The 19,009-nt window shown below is 45.9% G+C and overlaps 1 protein-coding gene across 1 annotated transcript in view; it reads left to right on the plus strand.

The window, feature by feature from the left end:
• Nucleotides 1-3,591: 3,591 nt before the first annotated feature.
• The window catches only part of CMTM4 (CKLF like MARVEL transmembrane domain containing 4), a 46,599-nt gene continuing 31,181 nt past the window's right edge, over nt 3,592-19,009 (plus strand). The window contains 2 exon segments of the mRNA XM_070398013.1: nt 3,592-3,894; nt 3,896-3,943. Coding sequence (XP_070254114.1) covers nt 3,757-3,894; nt 3,896-3,943 — 186 coding nt within the window. The 5' untranslated portion in view covers nt 3,592-3,756.

Consider the following 19,009-nt stretch of genomic DNA (forward strand, 5'->3'; position numbering starts at 1 on the left):
GTTTCCTAGGCATTTATCACTACTTTATTTCAAATCTTTCCCCAAACGATGTATCTTTCTTTGCTGTAAATCAAGTATTTTCTTAATTTCACCTTGAAGAAGTCTCTTGAAGTCTCTGGCTGCTCCAGTCTGGGCTGGTTGACTCCCAGCCCTGCTGCACTGGGGCCTCTGCCCCCTTCACCTCTCTGTAGGCTGCATCCACCCTCTCTTGGATCCTCTGTTCTCTGCTTCCTTGGTTTATTAACTATCACCCAAAGATATCTTTCCATTGATATTTAGGGAGAGTGGAAGGGAGGGAGGGAGAGAAACTTTGATGGGAGAGAGACACATCAATTGGTTGCCTCCCACTGGCACCCTGACCAAAGCCACGGATTGAACCTGCAACCCAGGTATGTGCCCTTGGCCAGGAATCAATCCTGAGATCCTTCAGTTCACAGACCAACACTATATCCATTGAGCCACACCAGCCAGGGTTGCTACCTTGGTTTAAATCTTCGTTCTGATGGTGTCTGCCTCCTGAGAAAGAGACAGAGAGAGTCTTTGCATGTCTGAAAGAGTCTTCCATCAACCCTCACACCTTACTCATACTCCAGCTGTAACCAGACTTCTTAGGTGGGATCACTTTTCCTCAGGATGTGGAAGGGTTTGCTCCATTCCCTTGTAGCTCCCAAAAGTCTGATGCCTTTCTGATTCCTGATTCATTATAAAGAAACCTGCTATGTTCCTCGTGAAACGTCAAGGCTCTTCTCTTTGCTCCAGTGGTCTGATGCGCCACTCACTATGCTGGGCACTGGTGGGTCCTTTAAGTCCAAAACTCATGTCCTTTGGTTCTGAAAAATGTTATTTTTTTTTTAATTTTTTAACATATTTTATTGATTTTTTACAGAGAGGAAGGGAGAGAGATAGAGAGTCAGAAACATCGATGAGAGAGAAACATCGATCAGCTGCCTCCTGCACATCTCCCACTGGGGATGTGCCCGCAACCCAGGTACATGCCCCTGACCGGAACCGAACCCAGGACCCTTCAGTCCGCAGGCCGATGCTCTATCCACTGAGCCAAACCGGTTTTGGCCTGAAAAATGTTATTGAATCATTATTTTATGTTTTTTTTCCTTCCATTCACTCTCTTTAACTTTATGGAAGTCTTATTCTATTATTCTCTTGGACTATAGCTCTAATTTATTTTCTCATTTTCTATCTCTGTTTTTTTACTCTATTTCCTGTGAGATTTTCTTTCCTTTAACTTTTTTTTTGCTTTCATATCCTATATAATAAGTCTAATATGCAAATGGACCAAACAGCAGAACAACCAATTGTTATAATGCACACTGACCACCAGGGGGCAGACGCTCAACACAGGAGCTTCCCCTGGTGTCCAGTGCGCTCCCACAATGGGAGCATTCCTCAGCCAGAAGCCGGGCTCACAGCTGGCAAGTACAGCAGTGGTGGTGGGAGCCTCTCCCACCTCCGTGGCAGCGCTAAGGAGCAGCGAGTAGGCAGGTGGTAAGGAGTGAGGGGTCCTGGACTGAGAGAGGGCATAGGCCAGGCTGAGGGGCTTCCCCTCCAGTGCACTGATTTTGTGAACCAGGCATCTAGTTCCTTAGTATCCAGGGATACACACACACACACACACACACACACACAGAGTTTTCAGTATGGTACCCCTGTCCTCAACTGTGCCTAGTGATTCCCAGCTGAGACCCTCTGTTTTACCTTCTCCAGAGACTAGAACTACAGTTTTGGGGAATAAGTATGAGAGGGGATCCAGGGATCCAACTGCTTCTTAAAAAGACTCTCAATTGACCTTTTTTAAAAAAATTTTTATTCCTGCCTTTACCGCCATTTCTAGATGTGCTGGTGCTGCCTATTCCAAAGCCTTTTGTTCTGTGGGAGAACCTAGGTTGCATTTCAGCCTTTGCCTGTGCCAGCTGATGGTTTAGCTTTCTTGGATCTGCTAGTCAGTTACCACTTGCCCATTTGCTTTTCTGCTTCCAACATTTTGTTGCCTTTGTCTCCTTTCCCATTCTTTGTCCTAATAGTTTTATGCCCTTTAAAAAATAAATCCCTGTAATTGTCATTTCACTGAGATTTTGGGAGAGAGCAGAGGTCAGAGCCTACATCCAATGTTTCAGCTTATCATCTTTGACTGTCCGTCTGTCTCCAGTCACTAGCATATTGCTTAGCACATACTAAGTGCCCAATATTTGCCGATGGAATAGAGTATTAATTGGAGTCACTGAGTTTCATGTTTGGTAACCAAAAGGTGAGAGCCCTTTTGGTATTTACTGCTTAGCTTGGAATTCACAAGCCCATCCGAGTTGTATATTAGGCAACATTGTGTAGTGAAGAGAGTTGGAACCTGGACTCTACCCACCCATTAACTGTGTGTCCTGGGACAAGCTGCTGCAGCTCTGAAGTCTCAGTCCTCTCTTCTGTAAAATGGGAACAGTGCCTCCGTGGAGTGCCTTGCTCAGGGCCTAGAGGACGGGAGGCTCCCATCACATTGTGGCGTGTAAGAGTCAGATACCAAAGCGACAATTCTTAGAAAGTCAGTGTTTTACTTAAGCTTCACACTTGAATTGTAAATTGGTCCCTAATTAATGCCCTTCAGCGCAAAAGTCTGTGTTTAACCTGACTTGGTTAGCCAGAGTTCGCAAAACCTTTTCAATTAAGAGAGGGTCACCGAGGGTACTCCACTGTCTGCTAGCGTCCCATCCCGGTCCCTTCCCGGTCAGGCCGGTGGACCAGGACTTACATTGTAGTTTTTCACACACATTTACCGTGTATCTGTCCTGCAGACCCCCACTCACCCCTGCCCGCTCTGCCCCAGAGCTGGTTGTGGCTACGCCCAGGGTAGGAGCCCAGGCGCTTAGCCACTCTCCTGTCAGCTCAACAGTCTGCGTCAGGCCAACCCTGGGCCACGCAGTTCCCAGCACCCGGCCGCGCGGCGCACCTCCGTGCTCACCGGGCAGTCAGTCCTCCCGCCACCTGCAGAGGATCCCACTTCCTCCGAGGAACACTGAGCTGCCCCCTGGGACAGCTCCTCCGTGCTCATTGGGCAGTCCTCCCGCCACCTGCAGAGGACCCCACTTTCTCCAAGGAACACTGAGCTGCCCCCTGGGACAGCTCCTCCGAGCCCCTGGGGCGGTCCTCCCGCTACCTGCAGAGGACCCCACTTCCTCCAAGGAACACGGAGCTGCCCCCTGGGACAGCGCCTCCGTGCCCCTGGGTCCTCGACCCTCTCCCTCAGCTCGGGTTCTTCTCGGTCCACGCAACCCGCCTTCCCGGACCCCGGTCCCGGCCCTCAGCATCGCCAGGCGCCGCCCCGCAGCCCCCGCCCCGCGCGCAGGCAGGTGAGGGCGGGGCCTACGGACGCCCCGCCCCGCCCGCCCCGCCCCCCGAGAGCCCGCGGTCCGGCCGCCGCCTCCGCCTCCCCGGGGCCTCGGAGCGCCGCCGAGCGGCCGGCGGGCGGGCACTCGCTCCGCCCCCTCCCGGCCGCCGCGCCGGCTCCCGCCTCCTTCCCTCTCCGCTCGCTCCCGCTTCCTTTCCTTTCCGCTGCTGAGGCGGCGGGAGCCGAGCCGAGCGGACCGAGCCGTGGCCGCAGCCGGCGGCGGGCGCAGAGAAGGAGGCGGCGGCGGCGGCGGGGCGGCCGCGGGCGGGCAGTCAGGCGGCGGCGGCGATGCGGCGGCCCCGCTGAGCCCCCCAGCTCCGGGCGCCGGGGGCCGGCCGTGCGAGGTGGCCCGGGCCGCCGGCAGCATGCGGAGCGGCGAGGAGCTGGACGGCTTCGAGGGCGAGGCCTCGAGCACCTCCATGATCTCGGGCGCCAGCAGCCCGTACCAGCCCACCACCGAGCCGGTGAGCCAGCGCCGCGGGCTGGCCGGCCTGCGCTGCGACCCCCGACTACCTGCGCGGCGCGTTCGGCTGCCTCAAGGTCGCCCAAGTGGTAGGTGCCGGGCGGGGCCCCAGGTGCGGGCGGGCGGCCTAGCCGCGCGCCTTCTCCCCCGGCTCCCTCCCGGGGCGCAGGCCCGGCTGGCCTCGGCCGCGCATCCGCTTTGCGGGGCCAGACCCCCGCTCTGCGCACCCCCTCTCCCGCCCGGGGTCCCAGGGCCGCCCTCTCCACTCCCTTGGGGGTTCTGCGCGGCCGCCCCAGGTGTGCGCCTCCTACCTGAACACCTGCCCCGGGCCTACCTGCTGCTCCCCCTGCGCCGGCGGGAGCCTGTTGGATGCTCTGGCTTGGGGGTCCGCGGAGCCCGCCTGGGGGTCCTGTTGCCCCTGGATACGACTGATCATAGCAACTTGTGACAGGTTTTCGCACAACACCCGCCCCTGCCGATGGTCCTTCTCTGTCTGCTTCCACCACTGGGGGCCGTGGCTGGGTTTCCTCCCCGGCGCCTAAGGAGCGCCGGGCATACGATATAGAGTAGACACTCAATCCATGCTTGTTGAATGGAGCCATGGAGCCTCGGTGCAGTGAGGGAGCCGGGATCTGCCCATAGAAGTCTCCAGTTTGTACAGTAGCGGTCCGATTGCTTAATGAGCCTAGAAGACAGGACCCGCATCCCTGAGTCCGCCGCCCCAGCACCGCGGTGGGCTTTGCCCAATTGGTACCCAGAGTCAAATCACTCCGGGAGGGCGGCCAGTTTGGGAGGGAACCGAAACAGAGAACTTTCTGTTGGACTTGTCTATGGCAGAGCTCATTTCGAAGCTAAAATCCTTATTTTTAGCTTCCAGGGTGTTCGAGGCAGGGGCCTGTCAGCTCTGCCCCCCTTTTTTTGCGGTTTTGTAACAGGCCTCTCTGGGCAGTTCCTTCGCTCTGTTGTGGACAGGCCATGCTCCCGCTCAGGAAAACCGCCCGATGTTCCCTGTCACAGGTAGGCCTCCCTCGGAGGAGGCCGGGCAGCGCAACTTGATAGACTTCTCAGAGAGCTGTCATGTTATGTACATTTTGTTTCTCCCAGGCATCGGGCTTCTTTTTCTGACTTGAGTACACAGATACACGTTCCTTGGGACTAATATAATATGCGGACACCTTTTAAATAAAGGCCCCAGTGTTTGTAGACTGCAGGATGCAGACTGTTTTATGTCTCCTGGGTGAAAGGCTTATTCTGCTGGTTGCTGGAGGGCATTTCTGAAGGGCCCTAAGGAAAGACAAAAGGAGCAAGTTATGCCTTCCCAGAATTTTAAACTGACCTTATCCGGTGAGCTGCAGTGCTCTGTGCTCTGAGGTATGTTGGTTGGTAGTTAGGCATTGCTGTGAGCAAAGAGAATGGAGGAGGTGGGGGGAGGTGTGCAACAAGAGGCAGCTAGCCAATGTTTGAGCACAGCACAGATAACCAGGAATGAATACAAGAGAGCAGGGCAGGAACTCGGGTCCAGGTAGAATACAGGGCCTTGTTAAGCACCTTGCTTTGTTTCCTCTGTGGACTTAGGAAAGGAGGTAGAACTTGCCACTCAAAAGATCTGGTGAAGAAATTGAAACCCAGTAGTTTGTATAAAATGTTACCCAGCAGTTACCACCTCAGTGCTGGAACTTTGTCAGCTAAGGCCAGACATGGGAGCCAGTGGTATCTTCAGGTGTTATTTTGGTGTGCAAGCAGGTCAAACTCAAAGGCTAACATGGGCTAAATAAACGAGGCATGCGGCCGGAAGGCCACGGGTTTGACATGCTTGGTGTAGAGCTTTCCTTTGCATCTGGGAGAACTTTGGGGCCCAGCCCCTAAAATCTCACCTAGCTCTGCCATTTGTCTCATCTCTAGAGTTTAAACAGCGAGAGGTTATGTGAAGGATGGGGACCTGCTTGGAGGGTATGGCAACATGACACAGTCTTCTGCCCCGCCGATATTGCTCAGTGGTTGAGCAGAGGTCAGGGTTCAATCTCCATCAGGGCACACGATCAGGGTTTCAGGCTCCATCCCCAGTAGGGGGCATGCAGGAGGCAGCCCATCAAATGGTTCTCTCTCATCATTTGATGTTTCTATTTCTCTCTCCCTCTCCCTTCCTCTCTGAGATCAATTATATATACCAAAATAAAAAAAAAGTTTTCCATGTACTTGGCTTCTTAGCCTTGATAAAAAATCAGGATTTTTAGGGAAAAACCCTCTAAGAAATTGAAATCTAAATTTAAACTGGAAAATAAGGCTGAAGGTATTTCTAAGGTGTTACACGGCTCAGAATTCCATCAAGAAATATGGATAAGTCCTCATTCTGGTTTTTGAGAAAAGTTTGCCTTTTTTTCATTTCTGTTTTTATAGACATTTCTTGTGGTCTGTGGTCCATTGCAGCCTGTAGATCCTTGCTACTCCTAGTGGTCAGCAGCATCTCCAGCACCAGAGAGCTTGTTAGAAATGCAGAATCAGAGAGGCCTCCCCAGGTTTTCTGAATCATAATTCCCCCCCCTCCCTTCCTTCCACTCTCTCTGAAAATCAATGGGAAAAATATCCTTGGGTGAGGATTAACAAAATAAATAAACAAAAAGTGCCAAAAGCAGAATCAGCATTTTAGTGCTGAAAGGACCCCTCAGGGAACTCTTTTGCTTCAGATCCCTTTCTTGAGCTCCTTCCATGCCTGATTGACCCGACATTGAATTGCATTTTTGTAGGACTTTTTCTAACAAATTGGGTAATAGGAGATGTTTAAATTCAGATTTTAGCTCTGCTGATTTTGAAATCTTTTAATCTTGTTGTGTCTTGGCTTCCTCAGTAAGTTAAGTATGTGGGTAGTAATGACTGAGCATTTTAGGAATTGTAGGAATTAAGGGGTTAATATTTGATAGGTGTTTTCCTGGGTAACTCAGAGACAAATATGAGTATTTGCATTCAGGGTGGGGTAATATATCTTTTATTTGATGGAAACCATGGACTGTTTTTTCCAAAGCCAATCAGCACAGTTCCACATGGATTCTACTCTCTGGGGAATGTGCTGGGGTAGGGGAGGGGTTTGCAGGTGATGGTGGTAAAGTAATGGGTTTCACTGCATTGCATGCTCAGAGCCACTGTGGCTCCTTGTAAAACAGTCTCATTTTCCTTTAGGAAGATTGTTTTCTTTGGAAGTTGTCTTCCTGGTCAAGGACTTACAACCAAAGTCTAGCAGAAAGCAAAGATAAAAAACTACTCTTCAGTTTTCATGATAATTAAAAATAGTAAAATTATCATCCAAGACCTCAGAAAAGGGTATAGTACACATCTGTTTATAGAACCAGATGAAGACAGTTCAAGAAAAGAACACTACAGACCAATGATCCTCATGAACACAGACCCAGAAATCCTCAACAAAAAACTAGGAAATCAAATCCAGCAACATTAAATGTAAAAAGAATAGTACACCACAACCAATTGTGATTTATCCCAGGAACAAAAGGCTGTTCCACTTTTCCAAAATCAATAGATGTATTCCACCATACGAATGGCTTAACAAAAACCACATGATTATGTCAGTGGATGCAGAAAAAACATTTGACAAAATTCAACATTCATTCATGGTAAATGCTGCCAGCAAACCGGTAAGAGAAGGGAACTTTCTCAACTTGAAAAGGAGCTTCTACCGAAAAATCTACAGTTAACATACATAGATAGATGCAGCTAACACAGTGGTGAAAGGGTGAATGCTTTTCCCCAAGATGGGGAACAAAGTCACGACATCTGCTCTCACCACGGATACTCACCATCCTACTGGAAGTGCTAACCAGGGCAAGAAAAGTAAATAGAAGGCATACAGATTGGAAAGAAAGAGCAACTGTCCCCATTTGCAGATGGCATGATTGTCTATATAGACGACCCTATGGGAATCTATAAAAAAGCTGGGCCTGCCTGGTTTGGCTCAGAGGATAGAGCGTCGGCCTGCAGACTCAAGGGTCCCAGGTTCGATTCCGGTCAAGGGCATGTGCCTTGGTTGCGGGCACATCCCCAGTGGGGGGTGTGCAGGAGGTGGCTGATTGATGTTTCTCTCTCGTCGATGTTTCTGGCTCTCTGTCCCTCTCCCTTTCTCTCTGTAGAAAATTAATAGAATATATATTTTTTAAAAAGCTGGGAATAATAAGACAGTTAGCAAGGTTGCAGGGTACAAGGTCAACACAAAAGTCAATTGTATTTCTATGTCCTAGCAACAAATCATTGGAAACTAAAATTATAAAAAAACAAAACAACAAAAACACGTATCAGTTGCAGTTGATCTGAAAAGAATGAAATGCTTAGGTATAAATCTAACAAAACATGTATAGGATCAGCACACTGAAAACTGCAAAACACTGAAGAAAGAAATCCAAGACGATCTAAAATAAGTGGACAGACATACTGTGTTCACGGATTGGAAGACTCAGTATTGTTAAAATACCAATTCTCCACAAATTGATCTGTAGGTTTAACGCAATCCCACAATTCCAGCAAGATGTTTTTAGAGACAAACTGATTATAAAATGTATATGGATAGTCAACTTAGCTAGGCAAAGGGATGGCGAAGGTTGGTGGAAGAGTGCTCAGGGCAGAGGGAACAACATAAGCTGAAGTCACCTTTGTTTAGAGCTCTGTGTGTGTATGTGTGTGTTGGGGGTGGGGATGGGAGGTGGATGGATTCCAAGAATATGAACTTTGTCTCTTATCTCCATGAGACTTGGCCAGTGGCTTGTTTGCTTCAGGCCTCAAACAGGTTTCCTCAGTTGAAAATAGGGGCTGATGTTAGTACCAATGAGCCGTCCATTCAGAGTCCTTAGCAACTCTCACATACCAAGTCATTTAACCCTGTTGCACTATAAAATATCTCTGGAATGACACAAGTTGAGAAACTGGGTGGCTGTGGGCCAGGGTGGAAGGGAGATTTATTTTTCACTGTATGGCTTTTCATACTTTTTGAATTGTATACCACATGCAAATACCTTCTATTCGAAAGTTGCTAAAATGTTAGCTGTTATTAGTTTTATTTTAGTATAGATTAGCCTTATAGCTAATATACTGAGCAAAACTTTAATTAAGCTTTTATTACTGTCCTTACTTTATAATTTGGAGGCCCTTGAGGATGATTTAGATAATACAGAACTTGAAGGAACTTGAAGCTTAATTTTTTAATACGTTTTCCTATAAAGCAAGCATTCTGCACAATAGGAGTGCTTAATATATTTATTGAAGCTAATGGCAAAATTTCTTCGATTTGAAAGGAATGTACCCTCATTTATTATTAGTTAAAACATTGTATGAGGATGGAATGTACTATATTACATGGTGACTATAGTTAATAATACTATATTACATACTTAAGAGTTGGCTAAGAGAGTAGATCTTAAAAGTTCTCATCACAAGAAAAAAATTTTGTAACTATGGTGAAGGATGTTAACTAGACTTACTGTGGCGATCATTTCGAAATATGTACAAATGCTGAATCATTGGTATACACCCTGAAACTAATTTACATGTGAATTATATCTCAATTAAAAAATATTGGAACAGTGAAGGAAATTAGGAAAAAAAATTTAGTCAGATGGATTCAAACGGAAAGAGCTTTGGCATTGTTTTCTTTCAAAGGCTGCATAAGATCTGATGATGGTTTCCAACTTTTTCCTGTTAGGAAGAATGCTTCATTAAATGGGCTGCATTCTTCTTTTGCACTGTCATTAATTTTTGTTACATTTCAAGAAGTGCTTTTATTACATCAGAGGGCAATGTCATTAAATTTCTGAACATTAAAAAAAATTATGGCCCTAACCGATTTGGCTCAGTGGATAGAGCGTCGGCCTGCGGACTCAAGGGTCCCAGGTTCGATTCCGGTCAAGGGCATGTACCTTGGTTGCGGGCACATCCCCAGTGGGGGGTGTGCAGGAGGCAGCTGATTGATGTTTCTCTCTCATCGATGTTTCTAACTCTCTATCCCCTCTCCCTTCTTCTTTGTACAAAAATCAATAAAATATATTTTTAAAAAAATTATGGACTTGGTCAGCATTTTCCCTATAACGTACCTGGAGGTCTGGCTTACCCACAAGTACGAACCAGTGGGAAATGGTGAGTTCAGTAAGACCTTCCGGCTCCTCCTGAGTCAGAGGGCCAAATTACTTCTCTGTTAACAGCCCTGGAGGATCATGGTTAATCAGAAAGTGGTAAGAGCCTTTCTCAGGTCATGGCACTTCAGAGGATGCTTAGTGGAGGAGGCAAGGACCGAGGGTATGTGCCCTGCTGAGTCCACGATGCTTCTTCCTCCTGGTGGAATGGATGTCTACCTGGGTCCTGGAGAGAGGCGTTTCCAGTCGAGAGGTAGACCTGGATTTACCTGGGCTGCAGCGCATACATGATCCACCCCATTAAGGACCGGAGGTCTGTATGGCAGCCGAGGCTGATTATTTTCCAGGATGGTCCTGTTAGCTGTTGAAATAACTTGGAAATACCAGCCTTCTGGCCTTCAACTCATAGCCACTATCACTGCCTCTTTATTCTTATTCCTGGAAGTAGCTCCAGATCCTTTTGTAGGATGAGGTCAGATTTCTTTGGAAAGTAAAGTTGTTTGTGAGAGAATAGAGCAGTAGTCAAAGGCCTGTGACTGTGATCACAGAGTCTCAATTTTCCCAGACAGTCCCAATTTCCTGTGCTGTCTCATTAGACCATGTTTAAGTACATCCTAAGTTTTATAGAAATCATTTGCTTTAAATTATGAAATATTCCAAGCACTGTAGAGTAATTCTTTTTAAAAAAAATATATATTTTATTGATTTTTTTACAGAGAGGAAGGGAGAGGGATAGAGATTTAGAAACATCGATGAGAGAGAGACATCAATCAGCTGTACATGCCCTTGCCCGGAATTGAACCTGGGACCCTTGCATCCGTAGGCCAACGCTCTATCCACTGAGCCAAACCGGTGAGGGCTAGAGTAATTCTTATAGCAAGTACTCATGTACTGACATTGTGTCCTGAGATTTCTGTTTGGAAAATAAGATTATTCCTGGGGGAGAGGCTGTGTATGCAGGGGAAGTAAAAAAGCAGGGTGAGATGTGCTGGGGCTTGGAATCCTTAGCAAAGTGGGATCAGAGGGCCCAGAATGGGGAAGGATAGACTGGGAGAGACCGAGAATACGAGAATACTAGAGCAAGGTACCCCGGCCAGGGGGATGGCCTCAGCATCTCCTGAGGTGGCAAAGAGCCATTTTAAACTTCTAAAGGCTCAGTTCAAAGTGGTCCAGGGCTGGGAGCTGGCCTCCAGCTAGCTGAAGATGGGACGGATGAGAGGAAGGGTATAGAATTGAGAAAGTGACACTTCCTTTGGGACAAGATCTTGCTTTTTTAGTATTGGAAACTAAATATTTTTAAGCAGTTAATTTCTTGATGGGGAGAATTTTTGTGTGAAAAATTCTCACTTAAAGGGCAGCCCAGCCCTCATCGCAGTGCCCCTCGTGTGTGGCCTTGTCTCCTCACATAAAACGGCGGAGTCTGTCACTGATTTTCAGAGGGGAGTCCCCAGGGAGCCCCGGAGTTTATTACTATAGAAATGGAGGATTGAGAGTCAGGCTGAGGGGCTGGGTACTAATTATATTTCAAAAAGTCTAATATAGCCTGCATTCAACAGGCCTTTTTAGACTGGAATTTTATGGTACTGATTATTTCATGTTTATCAGAAGCTTTGATTAACATTTGGTTAACTTACTCCTGCCTCACAGTCTTTGCATTTGAGGTTTATTCTTTCATCCCTTGCCCCCCAGCCTTTGCCCAAAAATGCCCACTTGGCTCTGTTCTTCAGAATTGCTGCTCCTTTCTTCTGCTCCGAAGAGACCTTCTCCGACCACCGAACTAAAGTAGGGCACCGTCCAGCCCCTCTCCCGGCTTTATTTACAACCTGACCAGTTCCACTCCATGAGAGCAGAGGTGTTGTAAGTTTCCCTGCTTTATCCAGTGTCTGAAACAGTGCCTGTCACATAGTAAGGCAGGGATAAACAGTTGAATAGACGAATAGACATATCTCTGTTTAAGAAAAGAAAGAAAAAATGGAGTATTACTTAATGTAGTTTGTAAGATTAAGTGATTTGAAAACATGTGATCCGTAAAGGAAAAATAGCATTTATATATTTATGATTAAATAAACTTCTGTTGTAAGTGGAAAATATTGGGGAGGAAATATGGGAATAAAATGTCATTGTAATTATTATTTTATTTTTTTTAACTCTAAGTTTTAAAAGTGTATTCCTTGCTAGCTACTAGGAAACAGAAGCTTTTGCTTAGGAGACAGATTTTTGTAAAAGGCGGGGGGTGGGGGGGGGGGACCATAAGAGGCTTGGCTAAGCCTTTTGCTTAGGGAAGTGTAAAATGAAAACCAGGGGTTCTGTAATTATTATTGAAGTTGTCTGCTTTTTGCTTAATGTGTTGGGAGAGAGGGTCGCTCAGGGTCTGACAAGCTAACATTTGAGAACCCTTAGAGTGAGCAGACAGTTAACATGTGTAAAGAAAGAGTTGCAAGTGGGATTGAAGTGGAGGGTTCTACTTGTTATTTTTATAAAGGTCTCTGATTAAAAGTAAAGAAAGCAGTTCATGGGGCCAGAGAAGTGATGCCTCTGTCTTTTGGAGGCTGGAGAGAACCATAAGAAATACTGCAATCCAAAATTTTGTCTCTGAACATTTCAAACGATTAGTTAGGTTTGGGAATTAAATGGGTTAACAAGCACTTAAAATTATCAGAGTTTAACCAGAAGTGGATAGTTTTGGATGGTTTATTTCTTTGCCACTGTGATTTGATGACTGGCGTAGTGGAAGCCTTCATTTTTGTGGTTTCTCGTTTATTCCAGCACAGCTATGAAAAACAGTTTAAGGCTAAAAGATTTTTGTGCCAATGGAAAAAAACACGCACCCCAGGAACAATGGTTCCTCCAGCGGTAGTTGCTTCTTTAACTTGTCTATTTTCAACCATTTTTGGTTCAAACCCTATATACGTGTGTATAATTGGAGATTGAAAGTTGGCTAAAGAACTTTAGAGGTAGATCAAGATCACTAGCTGGATGGTGGCAAAAATTCTAACAGATTCTTCCCCCTTAAAAAAAATCTATATTCTGTATATATTTGAATGTGTAGGTGGGGGTAGTCATTGATAGACAGACATAAATAGGATAAAAATCCTGCCTCCAAGGCGCACCTGTCTACTTGGGGGTTAGAAAGTACACACACCAAGTGCTTTAGTAGAGGCTAGGGACAGCAGGCGTGTCAGGGAAGCCCTTGTGGCCTATGGGAAATGGTACATCCACATGTTGAGTGTTGATGTCAGTGCCTGGCGTAAGGTGTGGTGTGTCCTGTGGAGAAGGAATGTATCAGGTTCTGGGAGTCAAGGGCAAGCCTCGGAAAGGGGTGGTAAGGAGGTGAGCCAGGTATGGTTCCCCAGGTGAAGGTATGGAAGGAGAAGATCTGGAGGACTGAGGGGGAACCAGATTTGTTAGGTTAATGAATTTGGATTTTCTGAAAGAGATGGGGAAAAGTTAGAGCTGTGGTTGCTGAGCACTAGAGATGTGGCTAGTATGACTGGTGCACATAAGTATAAAATACAAGCTAGAGTTTGAAGATGTAATAGAAAAAAAAAGTAAAATAACTTAATTTTTTATATTGATTACATGTTGAAATGATAATATTTTGACATTGGGATAAGTGAAATATACTATTAAAATAATTCTACCTGTTTCTACTTTAAAAATATGGTTATTAGAAAAATTAAATTTAGCAATTTATTTTTTAATATATTTTTATTGATTTTGGAGAGGAAGGGAGAGGGAGAGCAACATCAGTGATGAGAGAGAATTATTAATTGGCTGCCTCCTGCACACCCCACACTGGGGATTGAGCTCGAAACCCAGGCATATGCCATGACTGGGAATTGAACTGTGACCTCCTGGTTCATAGGTTGATGCTCAACCTCTGAGCCATGCCGGCCGGGCTAAATTTAGCAGTTTAAAACTACATATGTGGCTGACATATTTCTATTGGATATCACTGAGTTAGAGGGAGTGAGGAATGGCTTTGAGAAGGATGAGATGATAGCAGCAAAGCCTGGTAAGAGAGTAATTCAGGTGAGAAACAAAGGCCACCTGGTCTTTTGGCAATGAAGGTGGAAAGGACATGACAAATGGGACTTAACAGATGCCAATCAAATTTTGTTATATTCCTGGTTTTTATTTGACATTACACTAAATTTATTTCTCAATGAAAAATATTGAAGCCAATATTTATTGTGCATTTACTGTGTAAGATTGCTAAATGTTTTACAGGTGTTACCTCATTTAATGCTCACAGCAATCCTATGAGGCAGATACTTGTCAGATGAGGAAACAGAGGATGTATTGAGATCAATAACTCCCTCAAGGTCCCCACAGCTAGCAAATGGGGAGCTATGCAGCCTACCTTCAGAGACCACTCTTGGAACCCCCGTGTGTGTCTGTTTCTACAACCGTGAGGCAGGTTATGAACACTGTTTCAGCATCACTTGTCTTTCCTATTCCACAGGGACTTAGCCCATTTCTGTTTCCTCTCTCCTGCTGGCCCTGCTCCTGGTGGGTCTGCCAGCTTTGACAGCTCTCCTGTGTCCCAGTTCTGGCACAATACATGGGTGGCACCTGTTAGAGCAGGGGTGGAGAACATGTAAGCCCCGAGAAATCATTTGGCCTGGCCCTGTTAAGGCATTAGGGGTGAGATAATTAAATGTTTGACCAAAGACAGCAGGCTAATTTTTAAGTTGATAATTTTGTATAACCCGAGAATGATGTTACAAATATTCAAATGGCCCTTGACAGAAAAAAGGTTGCCCACCCCTGTGCTAGAGTCAGAGGAGCGGTGATGGTTTTACTTAAAGGGAGGTTCCTCAGCCCTTCTCTTCCAGTTCCTTGGATTATCAATAAAATCTAACAGTTGCTGAGATTAGAGCCAAGGAAAGTCATGAGGAAGCTGGAGACAAGGTTTGCTGGTGGAGGAGGGGTAGAAAGGTAAAAATTGAGACGTGGTTATCCTCTGGTATGCTCAAGCCAGTAGACTTCAACGTAATTGGAATTGGAAGAATTGTTGACCTCTGGAAACTTTTTCCCCTTAGAGCAGCTAATACAGAATATTGGCACCTTTTTTTTACTTTTGCTTGTGGGTATTAAAGGATAAGTTTGTTTTGCTTTTTTTATACATTTATGTTGTTTTTTAAAAAAAAATGTATTTTTATTGATTTCAGAGAGGAAGGAAGAGGGAGAGAAAGATAGAAACATCCAGGATGAGAGAGAATCATGGATTTGCTGCCTCCTGCAAGTCCCCCACTGGGGTTTGAGCCCACAACGTGGGCATGTGCCCTTGACCAGAATCGAACCCGGAACCTTTCAGTTCGCAGGCTGACACTATCCACTGAGCCAAACTGGCTAGGGCTAAAGGATAAGTTTGAAGTGGTAAAATCATAACTTTCATACAAATATAAAAGACTTTATTAACCAGGGAACCAGTAAGTTGTAACAACTTGTTCAAAGGGAAATTCAAAGAGCAGACACACACACACACACACACACACACACGCACGCACCATTGAAGTAGATGCAACTCTGGCTTTGAGGGGCTCAGCTGTCTCTCCCACAGATAGTTCATTTGCCTGTGTGCAGGCTGGAATCACTTGCATTGCTGTCAGTTAGGTACTACTTGATAGAATTGCAAAATGGCTCAAAGACAGAGGCGCAAATCCATAGCATCAGATAATTTGGAAAGTTATGTTCTATCAAGGCCTATTTTTCCATTGAAGATACTCAATAATCTCTTTGGTCCATTTTGAAATCTTCCACAATTTATCCTGAGATGGGGAATATATGGGGAATATCTAACCCGTGCATGTTAGAACTTCCCAATTTAATTCGTCCCCTTTTCTCTGTTTCCTCTGTTCCTCCAGCCTGACAGGTGACCCCTGACTTGTTGGGTTGTTGGAGGAAGATCCTTTATGGCTTCTTGTACCCCACTCTAGATTTCCTTGGCACTGTTTTTCACAAAAAACAGATCTTGATCATCTACACTTAGGACCATGTCCTTTAGGAGCCTGAGTCAGGCTAGAGTGCAAGGAGAACAGGTAAGAGGATTACCTGCTGTCATGGGGTGGATGGGGAGGGGAGGTTGAATGGAAGTGGCTGAGAGAAGTGCTTGGTGAATACTAGCTGTTATTCTTAATGCCAGGTTCTGGTTCAGCCATTCTCCCATTCACAGTCTCTCCCCATAAATCTGTCACCTCAACCTGGTTGGAAGCTCCTTGTCCCCCAAAGTAACATGTTGCTGCTGTGAGGCCACTCCAGTCCTCTGCCCAGGAGTGAGTGGGTTGGGGTTAAGGCAGGACCTATAGATCGCCTTCTCCTATTCTCTTTCTGCTGGCCCCGCCATGTCCATCTTCATAGGGTTTTCTTTGTTCGATTGATGTCCTATGTCCTGTGATGTCACTCTAGCTTCATGGTAGCCTGCTTTACATTATGTCCCTCACTCTCTGACTTTCTGAACAGATTTGGATATACTTACAAGTCTTTTGTAATAAGTTTATAAACAAGTCCAAGACCCAGATCCTGTTGAGTGTACATAGTAGTGAACACTTGGCTGCTTGGTAATCACATTCCAACTCATCCAAGTTCAGTTTGATGTATTAGTAAATTTGGAACAAGTTTCAAATACAGGGAAAAAGTAAAAACAAGTAATTCATGTTGAAGGTGTGTCTTAGTCTGTTATAAAAATACCATAGGTTGGGTGGTTTAAACAATAGAAATTTGCCCTGGCTGGTGTGTCTCAGCTGGTTGGGCATTGTTTAGTGCACCAAAGGGTCACTAGTTCAATTTCCGGTCAAGGCACATACCTAGGTTGCTGATTTAATCCCCAGTAGGGGGCACAGCCGATCAATGTTTCTTACATTGATGCTTCTTTTTTTTCTCCTTCTCCCTTTCTTTTCTTCTCTCTAAAAATCAGTAAACAACAGAAATTTATTTCTCATATTTCTCACACTTCTGGAGACTGGTCCATGATCAAGATACCTGCAGGGTAGGTTTCATTCTGAGGCCTCTCCTCATGGCTTCTAGGTGACTGCCATCTTGCCATGTGTTCACATGACCTTTTCTTTGTGCGTGCCTGGGGAAAGGGGGAAATATTTCTTCTTTTACAAGGACACTGATGTCATCATCAGGGCCCCATCTCATGACATCATCCAACCTTAATTACTTCCCAAAGGCTCCCATCTCCAAATAGCACATTGGAGAGTTAGGGCTTCAACATATGCATTTGGGTGAGGGAGATGTAATTCAGTGCATAGCAAGGTGAGAGCATGGTATAAATCAGTGATGGAGGTTCAGGGAGGCTCCAAATATCTTGAAACTCAGGCTTTTAGACAGAAGGAATTGTGTGCCCTCCTTTGTTTTACAGGCGAGGAATCTGGCCCCTAGAGAAGTTGTGACTTACCTATGGCGACCCAGTTTGTTGGTGGCCTTGGAACCTGAGTCTGGCTGGCGTTCTTTCCCTGTGACAGCTGCTGCTGGAGGGGTGATAGTTTGATTCCTTTCTGTGAAGCCAGATGTGTAACAGCTCTGTGGATTCTGATAATCTTTCTTTCTTTTCTTTTCTTTTTTTTTTTTTAATATGTTTTTATTGATTTCAGAGAGAGGGAAAGAGATAGAAACATCAATGATGAGAGAGAATCATTAATTGGCTACCTCTTGAATGCCCCCTACTGGAGATCGAGCCAACAACCTGGGCATGTGCCCCGGCTGGGAATTGAACCAGTGACCTCCTGGTTCATAGGTTTGACACTCAACCACTGAGCCACACCAGCGGGGCTGATAATCTTTCTTATCTTTTATATGATTTTGGGGAGAGAGGATAGGTGGTAAATTCCCTCAGGTGTGTTTTAGGAAAGACTAGAGATGACAAATCAAGTCTGCTTGTGATGCTCTGTTTAAACTGCAGGTTTTAACCAGCCCAGGCAAATTGCCCCAGTGAATGTACTGGGGCAGGCAGCTGACTGGGGAGTCCCAATGTTTGGATTGTAATGAAACCCTGATGTTTGCAAGTGTAAACTGCTTTTTAGTTCCTTAATTTCTCTAATAATAAATTGATGTCAGGATAATTTGACAGCACTTCTTTATTTTATTTTATTTTTAAAATATATTTTATTGATTTTTTACAGAGAGGAAGGGAGAGTGATAGTTAGAAACATCAATGAGCGAGAAACATTGATCAGCTGCCTCCTGCACACCCCCTATTGGGGATGTGCTTGCAGCCAAGGTACATGCCCTTGACCAGAATCGAACCTGGGACCCTTCAGTCCGCAGGCCGACACTCTATCCACTGAGCCAAACCAGTTAGGGGCCAGCACTTCTATATATATATAAAAGCTTAAACAACTGTTTGACCTGTAGCTATGATGTGCACTGACCACCAGGGGGCAAATGCTCAATGCACAGGCATGGAAACATGGAACAGACTGATGAATCTCAGAGGGAAGCGGGGAAGAGGAGGGTAAGAAGACATTAACCAAAGATCTTTTATTCATACTAGAGGCCTGGTGCATGGATTCGTGTACTGGTGGGGTCCTTCGGTCTGGCCTATGGGGAGTGGGCCGAAACTGGCAGTCCGACATCCCCCAAGGGGTCCCAGATTGCAAGAGGGCGCAGGCCAGGATGAGGGACCCCACCGGTGCACGAATCTGTGCACCAGGCCTCTAGTTGGTTTAATTCTTTTAGGGCATGGTTTTGTAGGTGAACCTGGGAAACAGACCCCCACTTGTGACAGGTGAGTATGTCCACAGGGCTCTCCGCCTGGTCCCGAAATGTGTGATGGTGGTGAAGGTGGTAATGAGGATGTTGCTGGTGTGCTCAATAAAGAATGACAAATTGTAGGGAGAAGGAACTCTGGGGAGCTCAGCAGAGCCAGTAGTTTGTGGAGCCTCTCCTATGTGTCTAGCTCTACAGAGTTCTGTAGGACATCTGCTTGCTTCCCTCCCCCCCCCCCCCCCCCACTCTCTCTTTCTTTCTTAATGGACTATAGAATCAGCCATTGTGTCTCAGACCAGATCAATATAAATGAAA

This window comes from Myotis yumanensis, unplaced genomic scaffold, assembly GCF_028538775.1.
Source record: "Myotis yumanensis isolate MYYU_CA2020_CCGP unplaced genomic scaffold, mMyoYum1.0.hap1 SCAF_18, whole genome shotgun sequence".
Lineage (NCBI taxonomy): Eukaryota > Metazoa > Chordata > Mammalia > Chiroptera > Vespertilionidae > Myotis > Myotis yumanensis.